Here is an 11,002-nt window from a genome sequence, read left to right on the forward strand (position 1 = left end):
TCTGAATGTTTTTTTTTTTAACTGTAGTTTTACTTGTGCTGTAAATTTGTCACTCATTTCATCCTTTTGTTTTGTTTTTCTTGTTTTTATATTTGTACCTTTTTATCTATCTTCATGCTGGCAACTGGTGCACCAAAGTAAGACACAGCCTGGGCACCTAATCAAATGATTATCCCTTTAATGATGTTTTTTTTTTTTTCCAATTGAGACCAGAAACAAAATAAAATAAAATAAAACAAAACAAAAAAACAGAAAGGGTCTAAGTTATAGATAACAAAAACAAATGAAGTCCTTTAAAATAAACTTTTTTTGGTAGATTTCTCTGCAAATTAAAATATTACATTTATGACCATTATTTAACTCAAGCCAGTGGGTTTTATTTGCTTCAGCTTTGGGCTCCAATGAAAATAAAATATATTTTGGTTTCTAATTGAACTGTAGAAGCGCAGCTCCACATAAAAGAGATCTGCAACAAAAATACAACCCCAATAATCCTGTATGAACAATTGTAGCTTCATTGAGAAACAGGCAGAGCTTGGCCCTGACTGCAGAATCAGTACCTGTTGGGCTGGATCACAGCATAGCTATATGTGTAGTCAGGGCAGATAACTTAAAACCTTGTGTAGCTACTATAAACCTAGATATTTAGACTTGAAAAACATATAAAACCATGAATTTTAACTCCTACATTTGATTAGGTTTGGGCATAATTAAAAGGTTTTATGCAACACACAGATGTTTATTCTCATTACTTATTTCTTTGTAACAGTAGTCTTAGATTATTGAATTTCTCTCTTGGCACAAAGAGACTCATTAACCTTGCTTAAGTAGACAGTGCCCAAGGAACACTTTGGTGTCTGTGACAGGTTAACACCAAACTCTAACACAGCCTGGACAGCTAATCAAATGATTAGTTCAGCTTCTTTCACACTGCCTGTTCTTGTCTCTGTGTCATTTCATTTTAACTATGAAGTAAAAAAAACTTCATAAAAGCATATTTGTTGTCTTCATGCTACTAATGGCTTTATGAAATCTTCAGTTCTTTATTTCTAAGATTTTCTTATCTTTGGGAGAAAGATGCAAAGTCAATAGGTTGCAGTTTGGTTTTCTTCAACAAAGTAGTGCTCTAGTTTCAGAACATTTGAGGATATACTGATATTTCAAAAAAAAAAAAAAACTCAGCTAAGAACATAGAAAATAATGTTACTGATGACCATAAAAGCAGGGATAGGAAAATTACACATATTAAAATTATTCCTCACCCTCTTAACTCAATAATTAGCTCTCTGCATCTTTCGCGAACAGAAAAAAGTTCCCATATGTTGATAATTAGGACCGGATCATATCTACTGGGAAGAATTTTGGCCCATTTCTCTGAAGCATACTGGATTTACCCTCTAAAACTGGTTCTTTTAGCATCTAGCTGCTAGATTATTGGACTTGCTGCCTGAACAGAAGCTTCTTGAACCTGTCTATGGATTCCGGTGTTAAGGATCATTGTTTCGACACAAGCTCAATTCTGTTGGTGTACAATTGACAGATTATGGTGTTTTTTTCTTTAGATTGGAAATTATTTAAGTCAGTAATGATTGATGCTATCAGATTAAATTAAATAATCTCATCCAAAGTAGCAAGAGAATCAAAACCATGATTAAAAAAAAATAATAAAAAAATACATGAACTCAACTCAGTTGTCTTTTTATTCAGTGATGTCCCATTATCAGGATATAAAGTATGTCCTAAAACTTTCTTTACGTTAATAAAGCCCAAGTAGAAACAATCTGTTTAACAGATGGAGATACAAATGGAGTTCATTTTGGATGACCTCTAGTGGAAAAAATTAATAACAACAACAGGAAATGTAAAATATGATTGAGCGCTACCATCTCACACTAGCCTGGGTGCCAGTCCGAACTTAGTCCCGCCCACAAGGTTTGAGTTCGGGGAAGTTCGGTCTGGCTCTGCTCCATAGTAGCGCGAGTATTAAAGCCCACTGTCAGGCGATCCAATCAAATTGTCAGGGCGGGCTTTATACGATGATGGACAGATGATCAAGAGTAACGTTATCAACCACATGACCAAAGCGCGCTTGGGTGACAACAATAATGGCTGCCGCTGGAGAGTTTGGGTGAGTAGATTCTGCTAATAGGTCTGTTCTAGAAGATATCGACAGCAAATTAATTTTAAAAGAGGAACAGAGAAACGCGATCAAGTCTCATCTTCTTATTATAGGCGTGAAACTGCACGCTTTGATTTTTGTGGACAACAACTATGCCTCGCTTAACATACGTCACGCACTCCGTTGCTTTTATTGGTTGTAGGTCTATCCAATTGAGTACAGAGGCATTTTTTTCCTGGTTCGTTCGAAACACGCCCCATAATCACATCTCTATGGAGCAGTATCAGACTCATATTCTGACTAGAATTGAGTCGGACTACGTCAGGCTAATCTCACACCAGTTCTAAACTCAAATTAAATCTGCAGTTTTAATGTAGAAGCGAAATAAAGTGAAATCAAATTAAACATAATTAGGAAGAAGGTTTGGAACAAAATCGAAGTAGTGACATTTTTGTGTATATTCCAATAAACAAAAACTTTAGATGTTCTTTAAATAAACAGGATTTTGTAATAAAAAAATATTTCTAAAAATTTGATATTTTACTGTTAGACAATTACAGTGAATTTACAGGAAATAACTTTTTAAATAAATACAAATCCTAAGGGATTATCAACAAAAAGAAAAAAAGTTATTTTTCAGGCAAGAATATACTCACTACATTTACGAAATTTAAATGGAAAAGGTTAGTCCACATTTTCTTAAGTCAGTAGATGAAGAGAACAGTTAACATTACCCAAGAATTTCATAAAAAAAAAAGAAGAAGCAGGTTTTATTAGACGCTATCAAAGAGAAGAGGCAGCTTATTTATCAAGGAGCATTTTCCAGCAATGATCACCTAATTTTGCAGCATACACTCAAAATAAGTCAATCCTGTTTGAGGGGTTTATTTAAATTGATGAATTGTGTCAGCTGTGTGTTTTATCGATTTGCGTGTGCAGGTGAAGTTTATAATCCACTTTGTTCTGAGATGCCTGCATGTTTTCTAAATGAGGGAGGATCTATGTGGGGACCATAACAGGAAAACTGTACATTACAGAAACCAGATATTGTAATAACAGTCAGAAACAGCTTTCCCTTGCATGTTGGTATGTTACAAAAACAGTTTATAGACGCAGCAAACACACAGAGAGTAAAAATAAACCTAAAGGCATGTACTGAATGGAAACCATGTACATTGTGTACGATGCATACAATTTGTTAAACTATTTGCTAATTTAAGTTTTGTGTTGAGAGTTCGTAAAACCAACTGAGAATTGTAAAGTGTCTGGACTGATGCCATGCTAAATTAGCCAAACAAACATAAATCTGCAGAGTACATGAATGGAACAGATCAAGGTTTAGCTGCACATTTTGTAGGCAAACATCTTAAATTAGATCTTTGCATGAGGCTGTGAGGTCCTAAAGTGTCATTTATGGTGTTCGTCTCTGGTTTTATCTCCATGATAATTAGCTGATGATTCCATAATAGTGTGTAGCTAGAATCTTTTGCAAAACGGCATCTACTCCCAGTGTGGCGTTACGATGGTGAGCGGCTCTCTGTTCTGTCCATTGATGATTGGCCAGGGATTAAAGTAAGGGAAGACGGGTTCTTTAAAGTTTGCATTGTAGAATGTAAAGAGATGGCTCATATCTGTAGCATCATAAAAAGACACCTCGCCACGTCCATAGTCCAGATAGACCCCCACTCTCTTGGGAGGTTTGGAGGGAAATATCAGGGTGTCATCTGCATCAGTGCACGCTTCGTATTCGCTGGTGCCATCGCTTTTGTACCTGCACACCATGGTCCAGAATCCATCATCCGGACAAAGGCTGATCTCCTCCTTTCTGTTGACAGAGGTTCTTGCTACGCCCAGACCCCATGCTTTCTTGCAGCCTACCTCCACCTCCCAGTAATGTCTGCCTGAGGAATACGCCTCAGAGCCAAGCACGATGTTGTACCGGGTAAAGCGCTCTGGATTGTTGGGAAGGTTGGCTTGGATTTTCCCCACCTGGACGCTGGTGTGACATGGAGACACCCACAAGCAGGGATAGGCTGTGTTCGGGTCAAGAGTCACTGCTGAGACAGCTGAAAGGAAACAGGAGGAGTTGGAAAATGGTCAATGAATAAACATTTGTACCAGGAAGAAGCTGAGAGTCAGAGTTGATAACATACAATGCTTTTAAGATCAATATTGTTAAAGAAAATACAGGATAAGCACATTATTTTTGACACTGCAAAGAGAAAAGTAATGACCAACAGTGTTGGGAGTTACTGTGTTACATAATAACGCCATGAATAATCATGTTAGTTTTTCATTCAGAAAGTAGTCTAACTACTTTTCTCATAATTGTAACAGAACTCTAATGCATGCTTAACAACAACTAAGTCAATCAAAACCACTGTATAAATGCATTTAGTGCTGCAGGGAGAGATTTTTACTGCAGAGACGGGGCAGGGGAACTCAGACAGAGGAACCGATTGGCTGAGGAGGGTAATAGGACAGGATGTTCAGCATGCATCCATTGCTGCTCACACCGACCAAGAGGAGAGAAGATGGCAGAAGGCTCTGCTGTCTATGATAACCCTCCTAAACCGGGCAATCTCTCTGAAGTCAAAACCTAAATGTTCCCGCTATTTGCTCATTATGTCGGGGAGCAAAGCCTTAATCCCACGAAGCAGTGCTGATCCAATGAAGCTCCTCATATAAAGTTACAATAAAACACATTCAAATTTGAGATTTGACTTTGAAAAACTTAAAAACTAGACATGTGCTCATACCCGGCCGAAAAATGGTGCTCATTTTCCTCCAGGTCCTGTACTGCAAGGGTCCCAGATACTCTCCTGCTTTCAGGTCCACACTGACCTCTGGGGGGCGCTCAAACAAACCCGCAGCTCTAGGGGAAAGAAGGTTTTTATAGTTGTGATGCAATTTGTGGAAAAAAAGGGATGCAATCTAAAGTTAAACAGCAGCTAAAAATGAGATTCGTTAAAGAAATTTTCATAAACTGTAACCTTGAAGAGTTAAATCTTATCTTAGACTCAAATAATTGTTATAAACTCTTTAGATCAGGTTCTTCTTCCTGCTGATTGTCTTCATATGAATCACAAGAACACAATCATGCCCCAACATCCTGTCAGAGCTCACTCTACGAGTGATTACGACATCACACCACCACCTTGTGACATTGATCAGGACAACAGTCACATGGACATTACGAAGACATGACCTGTAATTCAGTCAGATATCTGTGTTGATATTTTTGAAATAAGAGTGGAAAAAATACCCACCCTCCGATGAAATCTTTGATTCCCTGAAACAGAACAGAACAATTGGTACAAAACACAGATACAATCTTTGATGTTAAACTTAATCAAACTGATCTCCATTCTTTGGTTTTCATCTCTATTTTGTTTCTTCTTCTTCTGTTCTGCTTCTACTTACCTTGAGTTGTTCTGGATTTTCTTCTTCTCTCAGTTTAAGGCGAAGTTGTTCTGCTGTGCTTTCCAGTTGGCTGATTTGCTCGGTGGTGTGGGTCAGCGCCTCCTCCAGCTGATTCAGCTTCTCTTCTTTCTCCTTCTGCAGCTTCTTCTTAATGTTCTCCTCTTCCTCAAGCAGGAACTCCCTCAGACGGCCAAACTCAGCAGTAACCAGCTCCTCCAGGTCTCCTGCTCGCCCCTATATCACATTAAAATCTGAGTTTGTTGAGCATAAGGACTGGAGTTCCAGTAAAAAAGAGATCAAGTTTCTAAAAAATTTTAAAACATATTTTTTACACAGTATGTTTTTGGTTGAGCTGTAAATTCTATGTCAAATAAAGTTAAAACATTTCCTGCAGACCAGAGATATCCAGCAAGCGGAAGGAAATCTACAATTTCTCTTTTAAATAATACTTTTCTGTGGATTTTGCAGCAAAAAAAAAAATATATCCTGGTGTTCTTTTTTCAGCATTTAGGAATCTTAGTGTTGCTACTAATTACCAGGTTTCCAAACACGAAACTTTTTGGCTAAAATAATGGTATTCAAATATTGTCATCTGAGTTGAAAACATTTAGCTGGTTGAGTTCTGTTGTACTAAAAAAATAACTAACCGATAAAAATAACAGAAATAAAGAGTTGAAGCAACTTTCAAAATTTCCGAACCAAATAACCGTTTTTTTTTTGGCACCTGGGCAAGTTTAGGCTTGTTAGATTCCCCAATTTACCAACAACATCTGACCTGGATTGAACTGGATTAGACACAAATCCTTTAATTTCACAGTTTAAAATTCAAAACACCTTCCTTTCACTGCATAGGAGGAAATGTAATAGTCCAATACAGTAGCTGAATACAAATCATTACAATTATAATTAACCCAAATTTCTCAAATGTCTTGTTTCCCATCATTTTAATTCAAAATTAAAAGTAAAAATCTGGTATGGGGAATAATGCCAATCTTACTCACCAAATATATCTTTAACATTTAGATTTTACATGTCTGGCATCTGAAATATGGTGTCCTAACAAGCAAACCTTTCTATGTTGCAGTATTAGAAATTTAAACACAACAAATTTTGATGTTGCCAAGGATTGGATGAGATTGTGAAGCTTTATTTACTGTAAAACCCAGAAGCAAAATGATTTAGATCTGTGTAACTGAGCTTATTGGATTTTATACCAGCTTGTGCTTATTTGGTTTTGCAACATATTCAAATGGGTGAACAAAAAATCAAGCTGTGATGCGGCAAACTAAAGGAGACATATCATTTAAATATCCATTCAGGTTAAAAAAAACAAACAAACATAAATATAGTTTGTTTTTTATCTTTTAAACAATTAAATAAAAACTAAAATCCAAAAAGTTATTCTATCAATTTGTTCTCATGTTTGTTTAGAAAAATGATGAAAATTAAATTCCATACTTTTAAGACTCTATAGATGTGTTGGTATCGACTTATTATTATTATTATTAGAAAAAACAATGCAACAACATGTTAAAAAATGAGCTAAAAAAGAAAGAAAGAAAACCCTACAATTCCTTACAAATTTTTTAAACAAATGGCTGGTAAAAGGTTCATTATTGCATTATAAGGGACGTGTAGAACCGCATGTTATCTAGGATTACCTTAATGAACAAATGTTAAATATACACATTATGAAAAGCTGCAATTCCTCATTGTTATTTCAGTTTTAGTTTTCACTTAACTCAAGGCAAACCACTGCACTAATTCCGCATTTAAATCTCCTAATTCCTCAAGCCTCGGCTAGAACTCAGAAAACGGGCCTATTTGTACATGTTTTGTATGACGAATAGCATCTCATGTTTTGACTTGTTTGATTTAGAGCTGTAGTTCTTAAACATTTTGAGAACAATTGTTCCAAAAAGGCAAATGAAAGGGAAAAAAGCAAATATAAATTAAAGCAAATACCAATTAAAAGAAACAACAACGAGCATAGTATTTTTCTGTAAAACAAATGAATTACATTTGTAGCAAAGGAAAGACGCTTTGAGTTGGATAGCAATCTGGATAAAGGAACAAAAGCTGTTTGTTTTGGCCTAGACACATAAATGAATTGTTGGCTAACTAACAAGGTTTTACTGTGTGCAAATCAAAATGTCACATTAAATAGGCTAAACATTAAATTCTGCTTTTTCACTGTCTATAGGGGAGGGCTTCATTTGCTGTTATAGACAGTTATAAATGACTATAAACTGATTCCTACAATACAAATTTCCACAGCTAAAGGTGGGATTTGGGTGCTGATTTGCAGGAAACATTGACCCCGTAATGTTCATAAACACAGTAAATGCTTTTGATTATGAATAATTATGGAATTTCAACTTTTAATTCGATCCCAAGTTTCTAAAATAGTCATTTATAACTTTCATCTGTTCAACGGGGCTCGATATTGAACTCATTTATTAAGACCAGGGATTGATCTGGGGGGAGTGGTTTTATAGTGATTGGAGCATTGCACGTGGGTCCCGAAGGTTGTGAGTTCAAGCCCCACTCCCAAAGACTGCCACTCTGAGTCCCTGAGCAAGACCCTTAACCCCACACTGCTTTCCAAAGGGATGGGTTAAATAAAGAGAGTGAATTTCCCCATTGTGGGACAATAAAGGGATTTACATAAGCTAAGGTTTTTCCACCACAGAAGAAGTTGTAGGCAGATTAACAGATGTTTTGGTAATATGTGAGGATATAGAATGTGTTGCTGGTAGCCAAATGTTTAAAATAAAAAAATATATATATATATATATATATATAAATATTTTTTTTAATCTATAGCTATAATGTTTATGTTGTTCAGCTTTCTTCCAACAACCTTAATATATTAATACATCGTGATAAAAAAAAATAAACGGTATCATTCAACTCCTGAAATTGTTCTAAACCGTATAGTAAAAAAATCAGTTGCTAAAGCAATAACCAAACTCTTTAAATGTCAACATTACATCAAGTGTTTGCCATTTCTGTGGTCTGGCAGATACTCGTCATCATAGTTCGTCACATAACACTGAGAAGAATAAAAAACATGCACCGAGGCAGAGACGACTTCCTCTCTGTTCTGCTAATCCACATCCTGCTCTAGTGACAGAAAGGAAGAAGTGAAAATGTGTGATTGTGCAAATAAAATGGGTCAGACATCAGAGACAGGAAGGTAAAAACAGTCTATAGTAGCCGACATGTGGCGTTATCTGCTGCTGCAGAAACAACCCCTTGCGGCACAACACACGCTGAGGCAGTAGTTTTCCTCCGGGTATTGGCACGTTGTTAACATTTCTTTAGGTATAGGCGTATGAATAGAGTGGGTGTGAGGAAGACAAACAAAACAGGCTGTATTTACACTAGCACATTTCAGGTTGAAGCTCAACCTGACAGTCGCCACGTTCAAACAAGGCCCAGTAACAACCTGTTGTGTCACCGCCTGTCATCATTAGTCATCCCACAGTCTCGTCTGTCACAGCTGGAGGCGCAGGAATGCAGGTGGACGTTCTCAAGCTCCCTGGACTTCTAGATGTAAAGTTAATGGATGAAGAAGAAAGCTTTAATACCTTAATGAGCAGGATCTTTTCATTGGTTTGATTCTGGAAAAGCGTTGCTTCCTCTGATTGAAGCTGAATTCTTCCCAAAGCTACAACCAGCTTCTCCTGATTGGACAGAAATAAAAAAGAAAATTTGTTAAGAATCCAAGATGGCAAACTAGATTACTTAGAGTTAATGTAATCTGTGCTTTGCTCAGACCGTATGCAAACTTTAATCAGAGTCATATGATGGCTGACAAAACAGCAGCCCAGTGCAAAAAACTGAATAATTATAATAAAAAAAACTGGTCAAAAACACAAAAGTGGTGAGGATTGAAGGGGAGTTGGAAAACTTCACAGAGGTCTGTTGAATTCCAGTAAAAGTAGACAAAACCTGTCTGGGCAAATAGGGAGTCTCCTTTCAAAACACAGCAGCCATGCTTGTTCTGTGAAAGGCCTGTGTGTAAAGAGCAGCAGTGAGACACTTCCTGACTGGAGCTCTGAATCTGAAGTGTGTGGAGTCAGTGGATTAAAGGATTGATTTTAAATGGTTAAAAAAGGGGGAAAGAAAATCAGGAAGAAAAGAGGAGAAAGGCCTACCCTGTAGTTTTCAAAGGCCTCAGTGATCGGGATGACATTGTGGGTTTTATGGTCCCGGGACATCCCGCACACCAGGCAGATGGGCAGCTGGTCGTCCTCACAGTACAGTTTGAGCTTCTCCTCATGTTCCTCACACATATCCAGAACCGTATGAGGCCAGTGTCCAATAGAGGAAGCCACGCTGCCCATACTGGAACCGGGTTCTCGTTCCTCGGGCATCTCCAGGGGCCCCACGGGATCCCACCCGGGCGTCCCCGCGGCCGCGTCCATGGCGCGCGCTCTGCGCACACTGTCCACCACGTTACACAGCAGAGAGTTGGGCCGCAGTTTGCGAGCGCAAGTCTTTCTACACTTTGGACAGCTGGAGAGCTCGTCCGCCTTCGCTTCCCAGCACTGGATGATGCACACCTGGCAGAAGTGGTGACCGCACTCCAGGATCACCGGGTCTCTGAACAGCTCCAGACACACCGGACAGGTGAGCTCCGACTGCAGCTCTTCAAGCGCGCTGGACTCCGCCATTCTCCGACGCGCTCATAATTTTTTTCCTCCTCAACAGAAACAGTGGCAACTATGGGGTTGAGACAAAACCAGTCTTCCGTTTATGCCAAGAAAGGGTGTGGCCTGAAGCTGCCAGCAGTGCGAGTGTCCTCAAAAAGAGGCGTGCTGTTACAGGCTCAGAGCTGCTGCGCAATGGAGAGGATCAGCCAGGAAGCGCACCACTTCAGCCCGCAGCGCTTTGACAAACTTTCTTAGAAAGAAAAAAAAATAGAAGAAACAAAGAGTAAAAGACAAGGTAGTTTAAAAATGAAGTAAGACATAAACCATAAAAATCAATCCAGAGCCTGACCAAGGTATAAGCGAACTAAGTCATGAAGCAACATTTGATTTGACAGGGTGTTTTGCAAACTTTTTCTTAACCATTATCTGTTTTTTTTTATTATTATTATTTTGTCACGTCACAAAAAAACCCTGAATGTTTCTTATAGGGTTTTATTTGATGCAACACAATCATATAGAAATTATGTGGAAATAATTAAGTGTATGACTGTATTCAGACTCCTTGAATCAGAACTTTGTTGAAATATTACCTCTGCATTTAATCCATCTCCTTGGGGAGCAGTGGGCTGCCATCATGGGGCACCCGGGGGCTTAAAGGAATAGTACACCCAAAACATGATTAGCCTTAATTTTCTACTCACCCCCATGCTGAACAACACCCTGGAGTACTTTTTTGATATCTCAAATGCATCTGGAGATCTGGGAGGCTTCTTGCTGTCTGCTGACATTCAAATAATGG

General features: G+C 38.1%; 1 protein-coding gene across 1 annotated transcript; it reads right to left on the bottom strand.

Annotated features, from left to right (window-relative positions):
• Positions 1-2,488: 2,488 nt before the first annotated feature.
• On the bottom strand, positions 2,489-10,324 carry LOC107101010 (zinc-binding protein A33-like). Its single transcript, XM_015399745.1, has 6 exons — positions 9,706-10,324; positions 9,136-9,231; positions 5,543-5,776; positions 5,389-5,411; positions 4,879-4,994; positions 2,489-4,185 (listed from the first exon to the last, which is right to left on the bottom strand). The coding sequence occupies exons 1-6, from the start codon at positions 10,222-10,224 to the stop codon at positions 3,620-3,622; spliced, it is 1,554 nt and encodes a 517-aa protein (XP_015255231.1). The 5' UTR covers positions 10,225-10,324; the 3' UTR covers positions 2,489-3,619.
• Between the last annotated feature and the right edge of the window lie 678 nt (positions 10,325-11,002).

This window comes from Cyprinodon variegatus, unplaced genomic scaffold (genome assembly GCF_000732505.1).
Source record: "Cyprinodon variegatus isolate N-32 unplaced genomic scaffold, C_variegatus-1.0 Scaffold1045, whole genome shotgun sequence".
NCBI lineage: Eukaryota > Metazoa > Chordata > Actinopteri > Cyprinodontiformes > Cyprinodontidae > Cyprinodon > Cyprinodon variegatus.